At 37.6% G+C, this 25,999-nt stretch overlaps 3 protein-coding genes across 3 annotated transcripts in view; 2 read left to right on the top strand and 1 right to left on the bottom strand.

Moving 5' to 3' along the window:
• Window positions 1–5,049, top strand: part of LOC136262709 (glutamine-dependent NAD(+) synthetase-like) — a 13,515-nt gene extending 8,466 nt beyond the window's left edge. The window contains exons 10-22 of the mRNA XM_066057072.1: window positions 2,073–2,200; window positions 2,246–2,294; window positions 2,347–2,449; window positions 2,507–2,591; window positions 2,657–2,746; window positions 2,838–2,925; window positions 3,022–3,069; window positions 3,556–3,662; window positions 3,749–3,874; window positions 3,927–3,993; window positions 4,112–4,240; window positions 4,303–4,479; window positions 4,553–5,049. Coding sequence (XP_065913144.1) covers window positions 2,073–2,200; window positions 2,246–2,294; window positions 2,347–2,449; window positions 2,507–2,591; window positions 2,657–2,746; window positions 2,838–2,925; window positions 3,022–3,069; window positions 3,556–3,662; window positions 3,749–3,874; window positions 3,927–3,993; window positions 4,112–4,240; window positions 4,303–4,479; window positions 4,553–4,924 — 1,569 coding nt within the window. The 3' untranslated portion in view covers window positions 4,925–5,049. The remainder of the gene's footprint in view (window positions 1–2,072; window positions 2,201–2,245; window positions 2,295–2,346; window positions 2,450–2,506; window positions 2,592–2,656; window positions 2,747–2,837; window positions 2,926–3,021; window positions 3,070–3,555; window positions 3,663–3,748; window positions 3,875–3,926; window positions 3,994–4,111; window positions 4,241–4,302; window positions 4,480–4,552) is intronic.
• Window positions 5,050–5,756: 707 nt separating this feature from the next.
• LOC136264255 (aspartate aminotransferase, mitochondrial-like) lies at window positions 5,757–17,645 on the bottom strand. Its single transcript, XM_066058965.1, has 12 exons — window positions 17,484–17,645; window positions 15,813–15,969; window positions 14,423–14,551; window positions 14,315–14,374; window positions 13,114–13,187; window positions 10,602–10,689; window positions 10,398–10,502; window positions 10,075–10,225; window positions 9,487–9,652; window positions 7,080–7,156; window positions 6,941–7,014; window positions 5,757–6,001 (listed from the first exon to the last, which is right to left on the bottom strand). Exons 1-12 carry the CDS (start codon window positions 17,573–17,575, stop codon window positions 5,879–5,881), a joined length of 1,296 nt encoding a protein of 431 aa, XP_065915037.1. The 5' UTR covers window positions 17,576–17,645; the 3' UTR covers window positions 5,757–5,878.
• Window positions 17,592–25,908, top strand: LOC136264257 (transcription and mRNA export factor ENY2-like). Its single transcript, XM_066058967.1, has 5 exons — window positions 17,592–17,711; window positions 18,970–19,050; window positions 19,101–19,171; window positions 20,174–20,248; window positions 25,771–25,908. Exons 1-5 carry the CDS (start codon window positions 17,704–17,706, stop codon window positions 25,836–25,838), a joined length of 303 nt encoding a protein of 100 aa, XP_065915039.1. The 5' UTR covers window positions 17,592–17,703; the 3' UTR covers window positions 25,839–25,908.
• Window positions 25,909–25,999: the final 91 nt, after the last annotated feature.

Raw genomic sequence — 25,999 nt, forward strand, 5'->3', positions numbered from 1 at the left:
CTGAACTCTCTACATGGTGGTTTCTTTGTAACTGAACTCTCTACAAGGTGACTTCTTCTAGCAGATCTTTCTAGAGGGTGATTTGTTTGTAGCTGAACTCTCTACAGGGAGATTTGTTTGTAGCTGAACTCTCTACAGGCGATTTGTTTGCAGCTGAACTCTCTACATTGTGATTTCTCTGTAGCTGAACTCTCTATAAGGTAACTTCTTTTAGCTGATGTCTCTACAAGGTCACTAGTTTGTAGCTGAACTCTCTACATGATGGTTTCTTTGTAACTGAACTCTCTACAAGGTGACTTCTTCTAGCTGATCTCTCTACAGAGTGATTTGTTTGTAACTGAACTCTCTACAAGGAAACTTCTTCTAGCTGATCTCTCTACAGGGAGATTTGTTTGTAGCTGAACTCTCTACAGGTGATTTGTTTGCAGCTGAATTCTACAAGGTGATTTCTTCTAGCTGAACTGTCTCTTTCCATAGTTGCATGAACTCCCTACAAGGTAACTTCTTCTAGCTGATCTCTCTACAGGGTGAATTGTTTTTAGCTGATCTCTCTACAGGGTGACTTGTTTCTAGCTGATCCCTATACAGGTTACTTGTTTCTATCTGATCTCTTGAATTCTCTTCAGGGTGACTGCTCTATTAGGATGACTGCTCTATTAGAGTATCTCGATCTCGCACTTGCTGCACCAAGTTGGATTTCGTGTTATAACTCCGTGGGCTTTAAGTCTGATTCTTCTACACCATTGAAGAGCCTTGATTATTCCATCTATACAGCGATTTTCAAAGCATTATCCCAAGCGGTTTATCTGGTAGGCGTGGCAAGTAGTCGTTTTTTATTAGCTAATCTCGATTGCGTAATTGTTACACACTGTTGGTTTTTTCGTTGTATCTTCCTGGTTTTTAGCTCGATTTCTTTCAAACCACAAAAGGTTTGAGGTTCAATAGTTAACCTATTCACCCACCGATTTTCAGCTTCTTCCCATACGCGGTTTACCTTGTAGGCGTGACAACATATTGGTGTTATTTTTCGTGAATAATCGATCATAACTCTTTTCCTGTTTATCGTATCATAGCCAAAGTTGGTACAGAGATGCGCCTTTATACCCCCCTTCAGTGTGCCAAATTTCAAGGCAATCGGATATGGCGTTCGCGTTTTATAGCAGTTTTTGTAAGTGTGCGAAAAGAGGAAGAAAAATAAGAAGAAATGAAAAACGAAGAAACTAAGCCAATTTTTGAAGTCGCATATCTCGGGAACGCTTGAAGCGATTTCGCTCAAATTTGGAATGTGGAGTGCTGAAGGTGGAGGGAATGTCCACAGCAAAAATTGTCTTGTTTCATCAAGGCAGCACAGAACTACGGAGGTGCGAAAATTGCGTTTTCTTTCTTCCTGTCAATACACTCACGGGTGTTGCGCGCTGGCTTCTTGGGCCGCACGACACACTACTGTGTGTCTTGATATATATATTGGGTGTACGTATACAGTATGTTACTGCTAAACTTGTTACTGTATTCCTGAACACTGATATGCATTTTATATGGCACATTTATGTTCTCTTTGAAGTGAGGTCTGAAAGTGGTACAAAATATTCCTCTGCATTTATACATCATAGATACAATGTGTGGATAAGTAGAATTCTAGGGAAATGTTAATAGTGGAAAATGCCAGATATTACACCAATTTGCAGCATTGCTGGATCCTTCTTCTGCATTCAGTATAGGTACCTGCAAGGAGAGGATGGACACTCTGGGATAGGCTAACTTGTCAGCACTAAAATCCAGCCCTATTGATTGGCAATGGGATAGTTCTTATTTGTCTGCTCTATTGTATATATTGCAGAGTGACTCCTCTATTAGAGTGTTTTGATTGTTTTGGTGGAAGAATCTAGCAATGCTGCAAAGAAACATTTTGGTGTAAAATCAATCCAACCATACTGTATGTATTGGCATGATAACCATTTTCCACTGGTCGTTCTTGTCCCACTTTACGTTTGCGTCCCCTAAGAATTCTGCTTGTCCCTTTATGTACATAATGTTTCATTGTTCAAGTAAACAATTTAGTATGTTATTTACAGGGTAAAGCAGCACCCAATTACCCTCGTGTTTATTTGGATGAGAGCCTGTCCCATCCTGATAGTAGTGTAACTGTTGTGACAACACCCGTGCAGTTGATTCATTATCACATGCCAGAAGAAGAAATAAGGTAAGCTGTGCATTATTTGCACACTTTAAAATTTTCATGTAACAGTCTTGGACCTGCTTGTTGGATGTGGGATTACTTGAGACGCAGTAAAATGGTATGAACGTAAGTAACTGCAAGATCACAGTCACACTACATGTAATTCATAGGCAGGATTTTTCTTGCCACTTAGTGGAGGCATTGACAGCTCATCTACTGCTTGTCTTGTTGGATCAATGTGTGATATAGTGTGGGAGGCATATCAGAATGGCTGTAAGTAATATACATGCTTACTGCATATTATGTGTATATAAAATTCTTTTAATGCAGTGGATAGTGTAGGAAGAGATCTGAGAGAAATACTGCAGTTAGCAGATAATGAACAACTTCCTGGAAGTGCAAAAGAAATTTGTCAGTGAGTATGGCGACTTTTATGCACTTGTGCGTTAATATTTTTTTCATTCTTTTTCTTAAATGTAGTGCTATATTTTCAACATGCTACATGGGAACGACTAATTCTTCAGAAGATACTAAAAAACGTGCAAAACAATTGGCTGAAGAGATTGGAAGGTATGTACTTTGCTATCCCATCATTTTATAGTGCTTTCAGCTGTTGTATTGACAATCTTGATGTAGATGTGTGTGTCTATACTTTATTCAGCAATCACACTGAGATAAAGATTGACAACAGTATTACTTCAACAGTCAACATCTTTACTGAGACTACTGGGTTGACTCCAAAGTTTAAGGTATTTGTGATAAAATGCATGTGTACATTACATGCACGTACTGACTATAACTTTACAGCTTATTTATAGCACTCATTTTGTTGTTTGACCGTATAGGTACATGGAGGAAGTCGTGCTGAAAATTTAGCATTGCAAAATATACAGGTAACTACCACGTGTATAATTATATGCACAGTACATGTGTTCATAACCCAAAGGTGGCCCTAGGACATGCATAATAGCAGCCAATACCACAGATTACCAAGTTGCAGTATATCTATAGATTAGCTTGTGTGTTAAAAAAATCAGGTATAAAGAACCTTGTAGCATGACCCCTGACCTAACTTACACTGTATATAACAGGGGGCCACTAAGTTGAGGTTCACTCTAATACCCATGCTGCAGTTTATGGTTTAGGGTTTATAATGTAAATACCTACATTGCATACAGTTGTAATTGCCTGGTGGTGTGCGTAAGTGTTGCTCTACTAGAGCAGTTGAGTTTCACTCAGAAAAGAAAATTTTTTTGTACCTTTGTGGTTAACTGGTCTGTACATACAAAACAGTGTAATTACATACTGCACCATCCCTCCTGTTGTGACAATTGACTCTCCACTGTAGTGTAAAGATGTGTCTGGTGTCATTATTTTAGGCTCGCCAGCGAATGGTGCTTAGCTACTTTTACGCTCAACTTTTACCATGGTCGCAAGGGAAGAAAGGATCACTTCTAGTGCTTGGTTCTGCTAATGTGGATGAAAGGTTTAGAAATATGTTGCATGACCGTGTGGCCAATAGTATTGTTTTGTAGCATGTGTATAAAATGAAAGGTGATTGTTTCATTTCAGCTTAAGAGGTTATCTCACTAAGTACGATTGCTCAAGTGCTGACATAAATCCTATTGGTGGAATCAGTAAAACAGATTTGAGGTCATTTTGTCGCTACATGTCTCAAAAGTATCCTGAATTGCGTGGGTAATAACTACATATCTATCATATCAGTGCACTTCAGTAAACACAATTGTAGCATTCTTAAAGCACCACCTACTGCAGAGCTGGAACCAATCACATCTTCATATACTCAGACGGATGAGGTACGTACTCTATGAGTAAACATTCACAATACAAGTTGTGTAGACTTAGCTAGCTTCAGCTGGTTGTGTAGAGTATCATTAATATTGTATATAGCTAGTACATGAGTGCTCTACACAGGAGGATATGGGAATGACGTATGCTGAATTGCAAGTGTTTGGAAAACTTAGAAAGGAAGGGGGATGTGGTCCTTTTGCAATGTTCTGCAAACTGTTACACATGTGGGGAGACAAAATGTCTCCTGCTGAGGTACTGTATGATTAAACTGTATAAAACACTAGCTTTGATCAAAATAAATTATTGTCCTGCAGATTTCACAGAAAGTTAAGAACTTCTTTCGAGGATATTCTATCAATCGTCACAAAGCTACTGTCCTTACTCCAGCATATCATGCTGAAGGCTACAGTCCAGATGATAACCGCTTTGATTTGCGGCCATTTTTATACAATGTGCGATGGACCTGGCAGTTTGCTGCTATTGACCAGAAGGTTTGTTGGTATTACCAGTAGTATCAGGCATAAGTAATCCTACAGTATTACAAGTATGTACTTATGTATGTAGGTACACTTTTTGACGCATGGAAATTCCAAACTTTTAATGGTATCAAACTCAAGGAATAGCCCAGCAAAGCCATCTGCTCCTCAGAGAGATATGGATGATAGAACTACCAAGGAAGATACTGCCAAAAGCAATTCAGTTAAAGGAACTACTGAGACATCACCATTTCACACTGCTAATGAAAGCACCAATCTCTATCCATTGTTGAGCACAAATAGTCTAAATACCAGTCGGAGTTACAAGACAGCTGACCAACATTTGGAGGGTTCTCGTAAAAGGCATTCTGATGGTTCATCTGTCCTTGGTGATAAGAAGCCTAAGACACCCACGACACAACAGTCACAAAGCTGGTTTAGTCACATTCTACGAAAGTGATGCACATCTCAAACAAGTGATACTATTTTATACATTTTACTGTTCTTGCATTGTGAATATAGTAATATAGCTGTGTGCAAATATTTCATCCTTGAAAATTAGAACTGGTTTAGATAAAAAGATAATCTAGATACCTAAATCACCTATCGTAAATTAGATAATGATTTTCATTATCGAGATAATAGTAATCTAGTGTATATCAACCACAGTCAGATGAAAAACCTTTGGAAAGGTATCGAATTAAATTTTTTACTGTATAATATATTACATTATTATCAAGATAATATCGATTATCGAGATATAGGTTTTACTATTATCGCATAGCCCTATTGAAAATCAATGATTATCAATATTAGGAAGCCTGAGTGAAAAATGAGTGATCCATGGAGAAAAATAAAACCATGAAAATTTGTCAATTTGTGAAAATTGTACATGTCATTAGTAGTGTACATAGCATTGTAGTGTGATTCAGAAATTCAGCATAATAATTACAACACATTCTGGTTATACAGTACCATTGGGCATTTTAGATAGGCTTTTTATTATCAGCATAAATTTTACATTTTATGTGGCAAATTGTCCCATGCATGTTGTTGCTATGGTTACTGCTATTGCTATGCATAGCATTACAGAACACCTACCCATACACACAACAGCTTTGACTTTAAAAGTACTAGCTATTATCAAGTTTCATTTATAAATCAAACAAACAAGTACCAGATGTCATTGTGGGATTCTGAATACATTTGATGTGCATGTACAGGTAACAGCACAGCAGGGCTACCTAAACCATCTAGCCATATTTTATACATTACAACACCATGAATCTTGCTTGATACTTCAGAATCCTAACACATTTTTAAGTGGATAAATGCATCCAATATATTTATGTACAAAAATGTACATAGAAGTTACAAAACAGTAATAACAAACCTAAGTGTTTTTTTACACATGCTACTTGGTAACTTCATGAATTGCTTTAGCAACATAGTCAACATTTTTAGTGGTCAAAGCAACAATGGATATCCGGCCATCTTTCGTCATGTAAATGTGAAAATCATCTCTCAATCTTTGCACCTAAAAAGCACAAGTATAATATACTGTCATAACAAAAATGTGACCTGCTGAGCAAAAATCCAATTTGTTTGCACAAGTCTGCTTTTGATACAAAGGCGGTCTACAAAAAAATCTTTTTATTTCTGTATCATTAAGCAAACATGATTTCGATGAGTTACATACGTGTGTGTGTGTATGCCTACAATGTGTTAAAATCATCATTATTTATAACTTTGAACTGCCTTCTTACTTGCAAGCATGAGTGAATATACTGTAGGCCAAAAACTATACTTTGATGAATTTGCCAGTTCACAGTGAACACAATGAGTCCCAACACCACAGACTTTTCCACTTGTGACTTATGAATTAAACAAGTGCATGTAGTTTATTATCAGTGTGGTCATTATGCAAATTAACCCATTGTTTTGCTGTTCCTGTTCTTTATTGCTATATACCAACAGGTACATCCTGTAAGGCTGAAACTTTCTTGACAAAAGCGTTGTAATAGAAATAAATTTGAGAAAAATGCAAACTAGTCCTTGTTTTTAGCCACACAATTAACATGACTTAAGTTCCAGAATGAGTGTGACCTTTAAACAAATTAACCCACGGTTTAAAGGTGGGGTGTGTGTGTGTGTGTGTGTGTGTGTGTGTGTGTGTGTGTGTGTGTGTGTGTGTGTGTGTGTGTGTGTGTGTGTGTGTGTGTGTGTGTGTGTGTGTGTGTGTGTGTGTGTGTGTGTGTGTGTGTGTGTGTGTGTGTGTGTGTGTGTGTGTGTGTGTGTGTGTGTGTGTGTGTGTGTGTGTGTGTGTGTGTGTGTGTGTGTGTGTGTGTGTGTGTGTGTGTGTGTGTGTGTGTGTGTGTGTGTGTGTGTGTGTGTGTGTGATGTGATCATGCCAGGATGCAGATACATGTATAATTGTTGTGCATCTTATACAGTAGTTGTGACACATTTCTATTACCTGTTGCTCATTTAATCCAGAGAAGCAAAACATACCAATCTGTCCTGTAATGTGAGACCAGTTCAGTTTGGAACCTGTGTGAATTAATGTACAGTAGTAAAATATACATGTAGTTACACTTAAGATTATATTATCACACCTTCTTTTTCTAAGCCTTCATGCAACCTTTCCCTCATAAGAATGGTCCGATCTGCCATGGACTTCACTTCTACCAACCTTGTAAACAGCAAAGAAACAATTCAACAGATGTACAGAAAATTATCTTGTGTCTATTAGAAACAGCCTTATACTGATCAATATTAAAATATATATATATATATATAGCAATCTCTTGCCCCTACTATTGGTTGAGCTACAGTAGTTAATTATAGTGCTCCTTGTTGACATGACACACCACTGTGTATCTATATAGATACAGTATATGTGTGCACAGTGTATCTATAAGATAATACCAAATGGTCATGGGGGAAATCAAAATTGGCAGGTGTCTAGCCAGCAGTACATACAGCTGTACATATTAATAGTTATACAACAGGCACAAGTGCTCTGCCTGATATAAATGCACGAGCCTGAGGGCCATCAGGCCCGAAGGCAAGTGCATTTATACAGGCAGAGCACGAGTCCACGTTGTATAACTGTTATGTACTACTCACCCAATAGGTGGGGAGAGTCTCACAAGGCAGCTGTAACACTTATAAAGGCCAGGTTTCTAACATCGATTGTGGGTAACCAAGCCGAGCATTGCGATGACGTCCCCTCTACAGTACTGCAGCCACCTGAGATATTGAAAGCTAGTATGCTATGGGTTATACCACTAACCTGCATTCGCTCTTCGACTCTCATCATGTAGTGCCCAGTATGCCAGCGTGATCACTCAATCGCCATAAAGACTAAGTGCCAGACTAATCACCATAGTGATTCTCTCGAGCAAAAAAAAGCAGCTAAATAGACGGTTTAAGTAAACAAAACCTAACTACTAAACGATACTAGTCTAATTCTTACTACTTACACTGGCTAAACTCGAATCTGGTGGCAGGACAAAACTGGTTACCACAATCGAAACGTAAAGGTGAGTATTATTTAGAATACAATAGTTTTATTGAGTCATTGTAGAAGTAGACTACAGTTTAATCTGGGCTAAGATGGCACCAGACTAGTAAGGTGTATAAGTATGTTATATATATGTAGACTAGAGCTGTGGCCACCGCGTTGGCTTTTTCGATCGCCATTGGCTGCTTGGTAAACATTATATGTATTGGTGACGTTATGGCCCACAATCGACCTTTACATGTCAGGGTATAAAAGAATTCGAGTGATCTGTGAGGTGTCTTTCCACCTATTAGGTGAGGTGTCGTAGTGGTCTTGGCCACCGGCATTTGTGCTGTTGTACAAAACTGCAGCCAGTGCAATATCTGTATATTGCACTGCGGTCAGTGCATTAAAACTTATAATGCACTCGTTGCGGTCTACAAAACCGCAACCAGTGCATTATAAGTTATAATGCACTCACTGCGGTCTGCAGCAGTGCTACATTACAAATTATGGTACTGGTGGTGCCTTTGAACTGCCCACACAGAGTGGTACATACATGTATATCCCATATGATCTGCTGTATCATACAGTATGGTTGCAACTGTACAGTATATTATGAATCATGGAGGTTTGTACTTTCTCACAAAAAAAATATTAACCAGAAACCAGCCTCACAATACCTTCATGGCATTTTAGCACTATTGGTTAGGTACGGCACTGCTCAAATGCAATGTCGCCTCACGAGAGTGCAAGCAAATAAAAAAAACTTGCTAATTAAAGGGTGTGACATCCTCTGCAATCAATCCAGTCACAATGGAAAACTCCCATTATGTAGGGAAGCCATCACTCTGTGCTACCATGAATTAACATGTATCGCTGTAAGCAAAGATAAATGGGACAGAAAAGAGGACACAGGTAAGTCCATGAAGCATGCATTGTACGTAATGCGGTATACCAAAAGGCATCAACAAGCTGAAGCAATGTCTAACAGTAAAAAAATCAGGCCCGTTGCCCTAGTGGTTGTTGACTTGTACCTGTCTGAAGGGAGGCAGGCAAAAATTCTGTAGTAACTTTTATGGGTGCTCTGTACGTTTTTGGGCTTGCTTGTACATTACCTTAACTGCCAAGGCTGCATGAAGATATTGCAAGGCTGGTTTTTGATTGATATTTTTGGCCAGAAAAACCCAAACCATTCACGATCCCTAATATGTACAATATGATAGCAGAGAATGATAGTGTGTACAGTACTAAGCATAAAAACAACATGGATAATTGGATATACGGTACATACCGCTCAAACACAACATCATCTTGTGAGAGTGCAAGTGATTAAAAACTCGGGGTGTGGCACCCATTTTGCTTACGAGTATTCATCCCATGTGAATTCTCGCAAGCGAAATGGGTGCCACACCCTTGATTAGCAAGTTTTTTAATCGCTTGCACTCTTGCTAGACGACATTGCGTTTGAGCAGTACCATATACTGTGAATACATGTCATACAACAAAATGTTTACCATTGATCATAGAGTTCTTTGGTAGAAAGTATGATTGTGGCAATCCTGGCACCATTAATTGGTGGATTAGCCCACATTGGTCTAATGATAATCTTCACTTGTGATTCCACAGCTTTGGTCTCCTCCTTACTGTCAGTTAAAATAGTCATCGCTCCTACTCGTTCACCTAAAGATTGGAATGGCACAAGTCTAACAGAATTTTATACAATCTGTATACAGTTGTATATAGAAAGCTCTGATTTATTTTGTATACTGTATACATGCTAATTCTATTGAAACATATTTGCTCATTCATGGCAATTAATCCATTGCTGCTGGTCTGCTTTTCTGTGATGAAGTTTATCAAACTTACAGTGTATTGTGGATCTACACAGTAAGAGTATCATGGCTAGAAAATTTGAACACCTCAGATGTCATTTGAAAGCACAAGACATATATACTTTGGTAACATCAAAAAGTACATACAATACTACACTGCATGAGGTCATTCTCCAAGAATTTCAGATTTGCATGTTAGCAGCTGGGTGATCTTGGCCCAGTATGAGGTAAACCATGCACTAATACTTGATGACAATTCAGTCAACTTACCATAAAGTCCCATATTCTTTGCAAATGACTGTGTAAGCAATAATTTATGTCCATCTTTTACGAACTGCCGTACAGCAAAAGCATCTCTATTCAAATCACCAGTAGCATACCCTTGATATGCCATATCAATGAAAATGAAATGGTTACGATCCTTGAAGAAGAGCACATGCAGGCTAATAATTACGTTTGTATACACACAGATAATATATACACATACAAACATACATAACATACTTATATACAGAGACAGTATGGCATGTGTCGTGTAAATTTGGATATACTAAATGGCCAAACAGACATATACTGTATGTACTACTTTCTACCTTGCAAATCTTTGATATTTCTTCCCAGTGTTCAGGATATGGGTCAGCTCCAGTAGGATTGTGAGCACAAGCATGAAACAAAACCAGAGAATTTTTGGGTAAGTTCTAGAAAGAATTCAGTAAAAAAAAAGTGAGATGCTGTACATTTAATCATGATAATATGCAAAATATTCCATATATCACATAATGCATATGATAATTCACCTTCAAGCTATCATAAGCACCTTCAGGATCAAACATACAAGTATTAGGATTGTAATACTTGTAAGTATCAGTTGCTAGTCCTGCATGACTAAAACGCATGTACATGTAACTGTTATTCACAGTAGGCCAAATATTTACTACAAACATATACAGTGTGTATAGTACCATGAAATAATGAGGATGCCGTATATACAGTAAGAGGATGCCACTTAGATTTTTATAAGTATATAAGAATTTTTATGTTCGAATAGGGATTAGCAAAAAAAAAACAAAGGAGGTGCAGATGGACATTTAATCTCTGTACTGATGACTAAATCAGGGATTAAATGTCCACTACAGTACTATATCTACAGGTGTAGGTGACCTCCCTTGTTTTCCTACTTTATTTTCTATGATTCCTAATTGAACTTGCAACTCTTAATTATTTCCTATACTTCTTTTGTTAACTTTTATTATGACTGGGGAACCCTCACATACCGCATCAAAAGAAAGGATGGTGCCAGAGGTAATGTTTTCACTTAATGGATGCCCTAACCATCAACTACTGACTCAGAAGTGAAGTGGTCATTACACTTTGCTTTCAGCTACATTCAGCCTGTTTCACAGCAATACAAACGAAGAACAGTAGGAGAAGCGCTTCTGCAATCAACCCAGCCTCCACGGAAAATACACATTTCAAACGTAGGAAAGCCATTGCACTATGCAAATCGACACCTTTAAAAAAGAAATGGGACACAGTAAGTCCATGATGCGTGCATTGTATGTACTGTGGTATGCCAAAACGTGCATGCATTGTACATCCACGCACGCATTGTACGTACATGTGCATTGTATGTACTGTGGTTGCGCTGAAGCGACATCGAAGAGTGAAAAATCAAGCCCGTAGCCTTAGCCATTATTGAGTTACAGTACACTTGTAGCAGAAAATTCTAAAATTTAAATTTTTTTTGTAGCAATCTATTGGAAGTATTTAGGGTCGTACTGGTTGGGCTTGGTTATACCAATACTGCCAAGGCGCCAGGATGGTATTGTGAAGCTGGTTTTTGGGTGGTATTTTTGGCCAGAAAAACCCAAACCTCCATGATCCCTAATATACAGTACTAAATTCTGATCAAGACACACGGTAGTGCCAAGAAAGCCAGTATGCCACACTGTGAGTATATTAACAGGAAGAGCTTTTTATGCGTACACAGTTTCATGGCCCCTTCTACAAAGCACACCATTTTGCTGTCTGCCAAGTACAGTAGGATAGGCCACACAGCAAATTTGATTAAATTCACAACAGCCATTTGCGAGATGTGGTCATTCAAAGTTTAAATTTATTTTCTTCATTAATTTTCTTCTTTTTTTTTTTCCTGTACAGGGGCTATGAGGGCTTCAATTTCTTTCACACACTTTGCAAAATTGCTATAAAACGTAACTTGTAATTCAATTGCCTTGATCTTTGGTACAAATGAAGAGCGTATGAAGGTGAATTCATGTACCACATTTACTGTGAATCTGATGTATATCCAAGGAGTTATGAGTATTATTCACGTTAAAAAAGATTACACTTTTGTCATGGCTACAGGGTAAACTGAGTATGGGAATAACTAGAAAATTGGTATATACATAGGCTGATCATCATAACAGTCAGTGCCTTTTGATAGTTTGAATAGCAGCTACAAAGTAATAAAGCAAGTACAGAATAATATTGCGGGATTAAGATACTGTAATAGAGCAGTCACCGTGGGATAAAAAAAAGGAGCACAAAAATGTCGAAGAAAAAAAAAGCTTACCATAAAGTGTAGTTCGAACCAGGGAGCTCCATACTTAACACCCGCATCTTTAACCACTAAACCACTGCTATTTCGGCTGAATCACCTTGCTTAATTTCTGCTTTATAAATGAAAATTCTGCTTATAAATAAACATTAATTGTAATTTCATAGATCAATGAAGTACTGGATTGTACTAAAACAATCCATGCATGCTCTGTTAGAAGGATGCAACTACATTACTACCCATCACAATTGAGAAAACATTGTTGATTCTAGACAGTATATTGTAGCTATATCACCACACTATTGATTGTACTTCTGCACTATTTGAGACATTGTACATTATTAATTATTCTAATACTTTGCACTAGGATATTAGACTGGGTCCAATTCTTATTGCCATGACAGCATGTTTCATTTTTCACCACAAACACAAACAAAGCTACTTGAATACACTTTTAAAATTCTTTCACTGTCAGATTAAGTGGTATGCTTTTGCTGGCACTTACTGTAAGCCCAGTACAGTACACCTGTAGCTACTGTATGAAGCTAATTATAAATCTACACAAATCTTGATCACACTGACAGGAACTCTTACTTAATCCATAAACTCTCCATGCACTGGGATATAGTACTCAGTTGTTATTACAGTACACTAATAAATATAACTTACAGTGTGGCCAAGCAATAGTGAACAATACATTGATCATATGCATGTTTACATGTACATTACATGTATGCGTACAGCTTTACCTTAAGACTGGGACATGGTTACCCCAGGTACGATCTGGAACATAGACCTTTTTATCGTATGGAAAGTACTTTTTCTAAAATCAAATACAACAGAATGTACTGTAACTGTACACAGGTGTATGATTGCATATACACATGTACACACGTAGCTCTAATAAAGCAAACCAGAAGTTACATTAAATGTTGACAGGAGAGATACTTGTAGCAGAGCTTGAAATATTGTATACACTATAAAAGATTATTTTCAAAGGAACTTGAATTATACAAAGAACAGTGCTTCTACAAAAATCTTTGAAAAAAAAAGAAGCTAATTACAGGCTGTATGGCAAGTACAGCATACAGTACCACAATCTATTTGAACTTCTTGTACTCGTTATTACATGGAATTTATGCTGCAAAAATTGAACCACAGTTGAAATGGTGTCATGACATTGCATCGTATCTCAAGCCAATTGCTAGTAAGTTCCAGACCCTGAAGCTACTCAACATCTCCCCCCACATGCAGCTACAGTAACAATCTCACTTCCTTCTATAAACCACCACGACATGATCGTTTCTGCTCTGCAAAACAAAATTTCCCTTAGCATACAGTAGCAGTCTACATTTCCTTGTAGATGTGATATATCCTCTTATCATTGTTTCTATTTCAATTGTATTGGTACACATACAGCATAATACATGGTCACCCACTCAATAACAATTCAGTTAAATGCACAGACATTTTTTTGCTGGGTGCTACGTACGCATGAAGTTTGAGCATTCAAATATAAATTAACCCATTGTATGGAACACTAGTCTACATTTTGCATATTGGGCAATGCAGATATTGACTCACATTGTGTATTAGTAGTTTTAGCATTGATCTCATACCCATAAACTCTTACACTAGATTAAAGTTACACTACAGGTGTATATTGGTATTACTAAAAACTGGTACAGCTACATGTACACTGTACTTGGCTTTGTTTAAATAGAGTAATCCGTCTTAGTGATCATGTACATGGGTTGAATTGAGAGGCCTACTCTTTCTTATACGTGATCACTATGGTATGTACAGCTGCATTCAGTGAATCATTCTGATGGCTGGAGTTTGAAAAGTACCATCCTACAATTTGCAGTCTAACACCTTAATACTAACTCTGGTCTGTACTGTACAGTGTATATCCATTTGGCAATAGTATAATTACATAAGAAATATTACCAAGTAGTTAGCTGCAAGTCGCAGAGCTCCAGTCCCAGATATGGTTTGAGCCGTGGTATACTTTAAAATAAAACAATAAGTACAGTATGTGTACACACAATTCCATACCAGTCCATTCTCAATAAAATCACCCTGTGGTCCAAAAGCAAGTTTTGCTGCTGCTTTTCTAAAAGTTTCATATCCCATTATCCCAGCATACTCTTTGTCTAATTCTTTTTCTTGTAGCATTTTTTCAGCCTTTAAAAATAAATGGAATAACATTACAAACAAACAAACACATTGGCTGCATGACTAATAAAGAAATCATGGTGAATTAGTGTACATGTGTACGGTAAACGACCACAAAGGAGTACGCGTGGCCCACAAAAACATCACCCAAAAACCAGCCTCAATTTTCCCTGACGACAATGAAGCAGTATTGGTTAGGTAAAACTAAGCCCAAACAAGCCTTCAGATCGACCCGAAACGCTTCAACAAGTTGCTACGAAATTTAATAAAATATATATTAAACAGAGTTTCTACTGACTGACTGCCTGATCGATGCCTTCAGACAAGCATAACTCGATAACGGCAAGGGCTACAGGCTTGATTTTTTCACTGTTTGACATCGCTTTGGCCCGAGAGGTGCCTTTTGGCATACCACAGTACGTACAATGCATTCTTCATGGACTTACCAGTTTGTGTCCCATTCATCTTGGCTGACAGCAAAAGGTGTAGATTAGGCAGTAGCACATGATGGCTTCCTTTTATAATGGAAATCGTCCATATTTTTCATAGCAGCTACTACGATTGCAGAGTTTTTCGAACAGTTCTTGATTTGTAATGCTGTGTAACAGGTTGAACATAGCTGACAATTAACGAAGAATAATGGATACTTTACTTTTCAGAAGCTGGGGCACATGGCGCCATTTCTTTTGATGTCGTATGCATGCATGGGTTCACCAGTCATAATTTTATTTTACAAAAAAAATTAACCAAGTACACAAAATTTTTTGGAATTTTTAACTAGAGTAGAGACCATATAGCACATCAATAAAAAGTACTGAAACAAGCACAATATTAAATCATAGTAAAACAATAAGAAGTGTTATCCCTACTGTGCTCAAGATACCATAAGAAGTAGCACAGTAGGGATATAACACTTCTTATTGTTTTAGTGTGATTTAATATCATGCACTACTCCATCTTGTTTCAGTACTTTTCATCGATGTCCTATGGTCCCTACTCTAGTTGAAAAATTCCAATTTTTTTGTGCACTTTGTTGAAAATAAAAAATTTATCCATGCATGTTTTTGTACACTATATAATTCAAGTTATATTAAGCATTCCCTTGGCTTGTCGCAAACAATAAATATAGCACTCAAAGAGCTGTCTCGAGATGAAGAAATAATATAGCCCTTAATTTAGTTGGTTCACCTAGTGCTATGACACTTACACATACATAAAATACAACAAGAGTTCATAACTCTTGATCGATACAAGTAATATGTACACTCACTTTTCTGACTACAGGTAGCACCCATGGTTTTCCATTATCATCACGGTAAGCTCCAATACCAAGATTGACTTTCTGAGGATGATCATCACGATTGTAAGCTTCCACCACCCCAAATATCACATCAGGTGGGCCTTCCTCAACATGACTCCACCAAGAGCTAAAAGTAACAGTTTTAACCGCTTGTACACATACATACACTGCATCCATGTCGTACCTATTGCATATTTGCACCATGTACAGTAGATGCTGCATTGTACGCACAATTAATATTAATGAAAATAGTTGACACATACAGCCTGTATGTTCATGCACAATCAGACATTTTCTTCTAAATATGGCCACTTGTATTGTAATTGTGACAACTTGAAACGAGAGGAGTGGTTATAGTGGTAAGTGGTAGCCTACGACCCCATACAAGAGTCCCAACATTAAGTATTTCATCTTTTAATATTTCAATATTTGTTATTCATTAAAATTTATTATTTTCATTGCACAGGAAATGGGACAGTAGATGGCAGAGGATCACAGAAGCCTTGACAGGTGCACAAATGAACTGCTTAAATGGTTTGGGGTTCCTCTCAAATAGGCTTGGCTATAAACAATACGGTCAAGCATGTAAAGTGATATTTATAGGCAAGAAAGCCCAAAACCTTCATGATTCGCACTAACAGTACTACCACACCGTATGACTGCATACATGAACTGAAACACAATATTTGCTCACCACGAAGTATACGAATAGGCCTACTGGTGCATGGAAAACAATTCTGACAATTTCTCAAAGAGTAACCATAATTGTCATGGGCACACATTACAGCAGACATGCTAACTCTCACGCATTAGGCGTGAGTCTCATTCTTTGGCTAGTAATCTCACGCCTAACCCTCTGTTTCTCACTCGATCAGCTTAGTTCTCACGCATTTGTCACGCCTTATCTGCTTCATCATTAGGCCCCTATTTGGTGATTATTAGTTTCTCATCCACCGCCCGCATCCCTCTTAAGCTACCGCATGGTAAGCCATTATTTACTCTGCGCATGCTCAGAAGAACACGTGATATCAAACTGTTATAATTTTTGTTGATGAATGCTACAATGCGCTATATATCACCAGGAGAGCTGTTGTTTTCCTTAGCAAATTGCTGGTGCCAGTTGAAATCGTGCTCTATCGACTTCATCAAAGCAGGCTTTCAGTTGACTGTCGAAAAACAGTTGGCGATCGCGAAAATTAGAATCAGCTGGTGAAGGAAATGTTTGTAGTAAGAAAGAAAGACAATTTGGACAAGGTCTGTACATCAGTGTGTTAATATTATAAAATAATGGCATAATGGTAATACCCTCCCGCCCGCATCATAATAATTAGAAAGGCTGGATGAGAAACTAATAATCACCGAATAGGGGCCTTAGCCCTGTGCTTATTTTTGTACTTTGAGCATGCAGCGACCTTTTTTTTTTTTTTTGGTCTTCACTACCAAAAATCCTGGAGCTGCACTGGAGTCTGGTCCACATTGCTGGTAGAATTTGAGGTCTCACTCCTAAAATTGTTCAGAGGTTGGCATCTCTGTTACAGCCATATCCCATTGACTAACATTTTCTCAATGCTCCATATACGCCTTCTTTTATGACTACTTATAAATCGTATGCTCGCTTTTGCGTAAAGTCATTGTACGTACCTTTTCCGGATTACAGCTCCAGTGGATGCCTTAGCAAGTACGGTTGCAGAATTCCCTTTCAGTAAATTCCTACCAGTGAACAACAGCGCCATTGTTCCAAAGCACACAACGAACGGCACACAGGTAACGTGGTTTACACGTGAAATGCGATTCTTCGGATCCGTAATACGTCCAGTTTACTGATTTAGTTGGTGTGCATTAGTTGAGGAAAGTTGTGTACATGGCTGAGTAAGTTGTAATTTAAAATTTGAAGTTTTAGTACGTAGGATGCTTGTAAATCGTATGATTGTATGCTGTATTTTGTTGTATTTTGCTGTTTATTATCTTGTAAAATATATTTAAAATACTAATAGTTTATGCACGTGTGATACGTTAGTAAATGTGATATAGTTGTTCAAGAAGGGAGTGGATAAAACAAAAAGTTCAACACATGTATGTGCAGTGCAAGGGGGTGTCACTCCTATAGCCACTGTACTACAATCTGCAACCATGGTCAGATCAATTTTTGATTTTGACTTGTCAAAATTTTGTCTTACTATTGACCTGATCCCATTAATTATTCATGCTGTTATCTTTCACTTTAAGTTTTGCTTTGACTGCTATTATAGTACAGTGACTGTTGCAGGAAGTGACACCCAGTTGTACTGGAGTCTATCAAAAAAATGATATACAGTGTTAGACTGCAAAATGGCCTGGGGTTGAGACTATTATATACAAGAAAGGTAATTGCGAGTGAAAATAAAGCAGCTCCACCTTTCACTGTACACACCTTGTGAAGCATGCTGTAGTCTGACAGGCGTTTTGGTTTTAGCTACCACGACCGAGGCCATTGTATCCTCAAGCTGAGTGTATAAAAAAGCTGGCCTGCCATTGTCTCCCATTATTTTCTAGAGTAGGAAAGATGTTGTCTTAGAGCTGAAGCACACTGCTACACTATGAAATCATTGAATCTAAAGTCCAAACGACACACACAGAGCCATCTTTTGCACTAAATTTACAGAGAAAACATACCAATGATTATTGCTGGGTTTAGACATCCATATTAATACAGCAGGCTATAGGCAGGGCTAAAAGTTTTAGTTAAATATTGTGGACTTGTAAACAAGTCCTTAACAATGTATTTAAAAATACTGTCTTGGGTTTTTAAAAAGCTTAGCTATATAATAAGTTGATTCCACTGTTCCTTTTTTGGCTGTTCACTGGCATATTACTGGCTGGCATGAGCTGTGTGACACACATGCAGATGTCTTAAACTTGAAGTACTGGGTTTCACTTTGTTTGCAACTTGATTGTCTTCTACTACAGTGTATTTGTTCACCTCTGTAATAAATTGTAATTAATGTCTTAGATGTAGCATATCTCCTTTTTTTCAATACCAAATAGCTGGCTAGTCATGAAATTTTGGTCTATACATTAATTTTGTGATAAGATTATTGTCGATGTATGTATGTATGTAGATATTAAGTACCATCTGACATTTCATTAGACTAAACGAAAAAAGACGGAAGGAAGAACAAATGCAACAACAAATATACCAAAAATTAGATGAAGATGGGCAAAGAGAGAGGTACATATAGCAGTTTACAGTACATACATCAGTAATACTGATCTATACAGGCTGAAAGATTTGTTAAGAACAAGATTGCGAGAGTGTGGGTGGAGAGACCAAGTGAAGGAACATTGTAAAGGTAGTGACTTTAGCAGTACATATATAGTCTGTCTGCAGAAGTGTCATTGACATGATATATATTAAATGCCTTTAGCTTATGTTCCTTTGCATAATCAGCCACCAAGACTACAAATACAGTGAATTCATAGGAGTAAAGTGTGGCACACATCACAAAAATTTGGCACCACCAAGTTATAGTTTATTATTTACGTAGCACATACCCTGTATACAGTATTTTCAAATTATTGGTTGGTGTGACTCGGACTGTATTATGAACTGCTCTGTTGCTAAGTTGGATTAACTACTTAAGGGCCGGTCATTAGACTATAGTTTTGCTGGACTTAAATGGGAAGCTAACTGGTAAGCTTGCATTGTAAGCCATACCTTGCATGATGTAGTTTCACCACCACACCAGTCTAAAACTCATCTGAATATGTACCTTGGTAAGGGTAATGAAGGTTTGGACTTTCCTGCCTAGAAATATGTATCACTCGTCACTGGACTACACTGTATCCTAGATTTCAATTTTACCTGTTGTATCTTTTCGGTGTACCCTTTCTGGTATTTCTCTGTACTAATAGATTTACAGTAGATAATGCAACCATACGGGAGACAGTTGATGTGTTGAGAAGACAGTACTGGAAACCATGCTGGTGGTTCTGACAATTGGGGCTTTATCCCCACAGCTAGAATTCCTCCTTTATCCTAACAGCATTCCAAACTGTTAACCAACTATAATTTGACAAAGTCAGCATGTAGGCCTTGGGTGCATGCTCCACTGGTTATCCCCTGTGTCTATGCACTCACCAGTACTTTTTAACAAAATCCTTTTTAGTCATACCTTTTCAACTAGCTGTTGTACTAGTATGATATTAAAGAGTTAGTATAATAAAAGTCTGCTCTATTAGGTATATTTGAGATTTGTACTGTACTGTATGTCAATTTCCTATCCATTTGTTATTGTAACATATTGAACATGTACAGTAGATGATTATTGCATGTGTTTAATCTTTTAATTTAGATGTAATACGTGAAAAAGGTTTGGAGCAGATAACAGTCGATATGCTGGTCACTGAGATTACACCTAAAGCAAGATGTTAGTTAATATTCAGCATTGCTGTATAGTAAATTGTATAACCTACTGTACATGTGTACCATACACAGCAAAACTACCTGTTTCTGCTATGTTGTAAATTAAAACTTATACGGTATTGTGTACAAAAAAAGTAACGAAGAAGTTGTGAGGGCTCGTGAATGTTTGTGAAGTCTGTTAGGTCGCAAACAGATTTTCTAAGGTTTGAGAACAGATACTGTAAGGTTTGGAAATGGTATGCGAAAGGATCGCGAGGCTTGCGAAGTGCTCTGTCTGTTTTGGTGTGGTTCATGAAGCCACTTATATAAAACCAATTAGTGGTCATTTAATGCAGTCTGTTGGTCAATTGCTAGGTTACCCACAACACCTTCAAAAGCAAACCATTACTTATGTCAACAGCTTATGATTCAATTAGTTCACGAAGCTTACGCAAACTGTTCGTTAAACTTAGGCGACATGTTCGCTAAGTGCATGCGACCTGTTCGTTAAACATATGCGAGCAACTCGCAAGGCCTCGCACTTAACGAACATGTGCGAACCCTCGCGACTACTTTGTTACTATTTTTGTGCAGTGTACCGTAGGTGTACTGTCATACTGTAGATGTGTAAGTGGTCTGGATGGACAATATAACCTCATTCCTCCTTTGCTCTAATGGTCCCCACCCACTGACACCTTACTGAGTGACACAAACCAAAATTAATGCTACACATTTGCACAAATTCTATGTTATTAACTGCAAATAAAATTATGTATACTCAAAACATACTATTAGAACAATTGCATATAAGTTTATCTGTTGATCAGGTTATCACCTAGTCTGTTTTTTTTTGTTGCCATTCAGCATGCCGTACAGTGTAAAAATTTGATTGGGGGAAATTTTGACAAAATGCTTACCATTTGTCAAAATTTTCCTTGTCAAAGTTCACGTGATTAGTTAATTAGAATACAGTACTTCTGGTGCAGGACATTTGTCAATATTTTCCTTGTCAATAGTCAAGAGATAGAGAATTCGTCAAAATTCTCTGTCTAATTATGATGCTGTATGCGCGCGGTAGTTTCAAGTTTCTTTACAGGCCTTAAGCTTCTGTGGCCTCCTTGCAGGTACCTATAATGGGATAGTTACTAATGGATCAAATCAGAGTATTCCATCACTGTATGCATGAATGCTCTATTAGAATTTCTGCATGAATGTTCTATTGGAGTGTCTCAGAGCATTCTAGGTTATTTATATATTAGCTACTTCTAAAGCTTTAGCTATTAAACTGACTAGTCTCAAATCTTGCTCAGGCTCAGGTCCTGGCCAAGCCAATTAGATGATAATGTTGTCTAGTCTTCTCTGTAGGCATTTGACAAAACCAAGCTTCCACACATGTCCAATTTTTTGACTTTAACCAACTGTAGCTAAGTTGATCTCTCAGCATGCTATTGATATAGAAATTTCACACCTCTTTCATAGTGTTATGAAAAACTGATGACATACTGTAGTAACTCTACATTGAATATGTGCAATATGTAGGTCTTTCAAATTCTTAAAACCGGAAATGCATGGAAGCCTTACTTTGTCAAATTCAGTATTTTCATGCAATTACTGAATTAAGGCACATTAGGACTTACAAGTGTGTTCTATTAGAGTATTCTGTTGACTGCTCTGTATCTATATAAAGCTGAAAAGCTGTCTGTCTATCCGTCCATATGCAATGCCGCTAACTCGACAACCAAAGCATGTATTGACACAGGACTTTAACGAAATTATGTGCTCATCATCTGGCAACTTCAAGTTTTTTGTTATGAATCGCTACCTGCTTCCATTTGTTCTCTATAAAGCATTGAAGGCGTTGGTGTAGAGGAAAGCTTGGGCTACATTCCTGTTAAAACCAACCAAAGTGATAGCACATAGAACTGTTAGCCCAAAGGTCCCCAGTTCGTTTCCTGCCCATGACAACTTTTTTTTCTCTCATAGCAACATTTTCATGACACACTTTTTCATATGTAAGCTATTGACGACGATTACTTGGAAATGTGTGCACGTATCGAGATAATTCACATTTTTTTCTCTCATAGCAACATTTTCATGACACACTTTTTCATATGTAAGCTATTGATGACGATTACTTGGAAATGTGTGCACGTATCGAGATAATTCACACGCGAAATGAAGCGCTCACCATCTAGCTATGTTGCAAAGTGTATTGCAAGCTTCTACGTACATTCCTTCGTTCCCTACAGCACGTTGAAGGCCATGATGTAGAGAAAACTTCAGCTGCATTCCATTGCTAACCACATGATAAACAACTCAACTGGTAAAGCACCTCCCTGAAGTTGTTGCGGTTACAGCTGTGTAGAGTGTGGGTTTGAATCCCGCCAGTGACAAAAATCTTTTTTTAAAACCAGGTGGGTGCCTGCCTGGTTTACTGAAATCGTTTTCGTAAAAGGGGATGGGTAAAACCGGGACGGGGACCAAGAGGGGTAAAACCGGGACGGGGACAGGGGACAGAAACAGCTAGAGTGGATACTAGGGACAGGGAAATGAAGGGCTACAGTCAGGACTCCCTACTAACTACATGCATAGTGACAGTGGATGGACAAGACGTGGTTTCTGAGTGGTTTCCAGAAACTGGTAAAACAAGATCGAGATATCCTATATAGAACAGTCACTCTAATGGAGCAGACACCTTAATAGCGCAGTCACTTTAATCCTACTGCAAAATGATAATGGGGAGTCTAATTTAATGCATCCCAAAGATCATTCCCCAGACCATTGGGCCTGACTCTTCACAGTAGAGCGGGGATTTCATGGACATACTTTTCCAGTAGTGTTTGGATCTTTCAGCCTTGTTTACACATAATTTACATTTATAAATAGCAAAAAATCTTTTGATATCTGGTTTTCAATCCAGGCTATAATGCTAGGGTCTAAATATACAGCCATGATTTAATATGTAGGCATTCCTTAGTACTAGTGTACATGAGATGATGCATTCAGTGAATTCAAATCTATAGGGGCCTGGGAATGATCCTTGAAGCATTAAAATTAGATTCCTATTATCATTTTGCATTAGTGTTAGGGTGACTGCTCTATTAGAGTGAGTGTTCTGTTAGGGTATCTTGATCTTGTTTTACCAGTTTCTGGAACTGAACCATTCAGAAACCAGGTCTTGTCCATCAACTGTAACCTACATGTAGATAGTAGGGATTCCTGACTGTAGCCCTTCATTTCCCTGTCCCTAGTATTCATTTTCACTGTTTCCGTCCCCGTCCCGGTTTTACCCCACCCGTAAAAGTGTGTGTGTTTATGTGTACATATCTAGCTATCTACTGTATGTTTGTCTGTTTGCCTGTATGCACTCACGTGAGCAAAATCATCTTTTACATGTAAGAAGTAAAAACGAAATGAAATCTGTATTAATTTACGCACTGGTAAATAGTGATGTGCAATGTACCGAAAAATTATCGACATTGCAATATATTTTTCAATACTGATGTCGTATCGAATCTCAATATTTTTATAACTGATATCAATATTTATCGTATACTCAATATTTTGCTAAAATTTTCAATATATTGAGTAACATTTTGGTAATTTACAACTTTTGGTGCGTGATTGTGCAATCACAGTAGAAATGAAGCTCAGTTCTGTACAGTTTAGCCATTTTAAAAAGCATCTACCATTTTCCAAGGCTGGTTATTACCTTCATCACAAATTCTATAAAGCATAGCTGCTAATTATAAACATTTGCCCCACACAATTAATCAAAAGAAAAAATATCGAAAAAGTATAGAAATTTCAATATTTTACCAATTATCGTATCAATATCATACCGAAACCAAAATCCTAATATCGCACATCACTACTGGTAAAGTTTGCTCTGAGGTGGTTTCTTTTCGGTGGTCTGAAATACGAGTGTGGCAACTCCTCAGACTTTGTGAATTACCTTCCCTTCGGGTTTTACAGGCGTTTAACATTTGAGAAACAACAGTGCAGGCCTCATAGACTACCAGGAATAGCCTATCCCTTCGGTTGGTTGGAAAGGGGGCATATCTCCAACGTGCACGAACGGAAATGAAGAGCAGCTTTGAGGCTTTGTCAAGAGAATTTGTGGGAAAAACACTATAGTCAAACTATAAAACAGTTTAGATACTTCTGTGCATAATATTTTGTTAAAAGCAGTTTGTTTAACAAGTGCTTCCTTAGCAGTGCATACTGTAGCAACGTAATTGAAGAATTACAAAAATTTCATGAATTATGAAATCTGAGAATTACAATAAAATATACTAAAATAGTAATACACAGTTGGTTAATTCCAGATGAGGTAGCTAGCTGCATGGCGCCTGGTTTTTAGAAGTAGCACAACATCCAACTTGTTTCATTTTATATACCTTATTGGTGCATACTTTTTCTAACTCAACTTTTTTTTTCATAGTAAGTTCATAGTTTACTGGTATTGCTACACTGCATATGGACTGTGGAAAAGTATACAGTAGCACATTTGATAGGTATAGGGCAGGCATGGGCAGACTAATTAGGTGCATGTACGTTTGCCCCGTGTGTTCTATTAGAATAAGAGCCTTCTTTTTGTAACTCCAATTCTTTGTGACTTTGCTCAAACCTTCAGTTGCTTGCAGTATAGCTACAAGTGCTATTACAGTGTCTGCGTGATAGGATAGCACCACATAATTTGCACATGTTCTGATATTGGTTTAGCTTACATGCAATTCTGCTAACTCCATGTTCACATCACTTTAACTATTAGGCTTGCTTACATGATGGTGAAATAAGGTTCATGATATATATCAGTATCACCATGCAATATTCAGTTTAGGACATGATCTTTAATGCTTCATTCCTAAAGCACTGATTCATGTTATTGTGGTTAATGTGAAATGGTCCTGCATGTAGGGCAGGTATCATGAATATTGGTATAGGGCAGGCATGGACAGGCCAATTGGCACAAAGATACAAAATGACTACTTAATGCTAAATCTACATCTAAAATAAATAGCTATACAATAATTCTTCAAAATCATTCAAAGATGGCTGGTTGACTATGTTTTCTGGGAGATTGTTCCATAATTGAAGGTTTTGTTGACCACACGTTATTACAGTACCTGCATGACAGGACAGCACCACAATGCACATGTCTTGATAATTATTGGTTTGGTTTACATACTATTCTGCTGTTTAGTTAACCCACATCACTTTAATTAGGCTTGCATGATGGTTGAATAAGGTTTATACAAGAAATCACCATGCATGCTACTTTAGGACATGATCTTTAATGTTTCATTCCCAATGCAGTGGTTCATGCTATTGTGGTTAATGTGGAATGTGAAATGGTCCTGCATGTAGGGCAGATACCAATGCTAGTAATCAATAAATGCAGCTTAAGACTTAATGCAACGTAAGTACTTGTTAGTCAAATGATCAGGTTTTAAACATGATCTCTATAATTATTGTGTGACATGTTTTATACAGGCTATGACTGTCATAAACTGTTCAGTATAATTTGATATTATTTTACTGTAGCTATTGTACCAGACTATGTCAAGAAAGAACTATTACAACAGATCAAAGATTACTTGAACAAATCTTAATATTGCATAGCATGTATACAGTGAGGTTGTGTTACTATTATTGAAACATGACAGCGTGAAGCTAAGAGTACAGGTTACAGTGTAACAAATGATCTATCATTTAGTGCCTAGCAGAGCTACTCACTTTGACCAAGATTTATTCATCTTGCAAGGAGTGCATC

Source organism: Dysidea avara, chromosome 8 (genome assembly GCF_963678975.1).
Source record: "Dysidea avara chromosome 8, odDysAvar1.4, whole genome shotgun sequence".
Lineage (NCBI taxonomy): Eukaryota > Metazoa > Porifera > Demospongiae > Dictyoceratida > Dysideidae > Dysidea > Dysidea avara.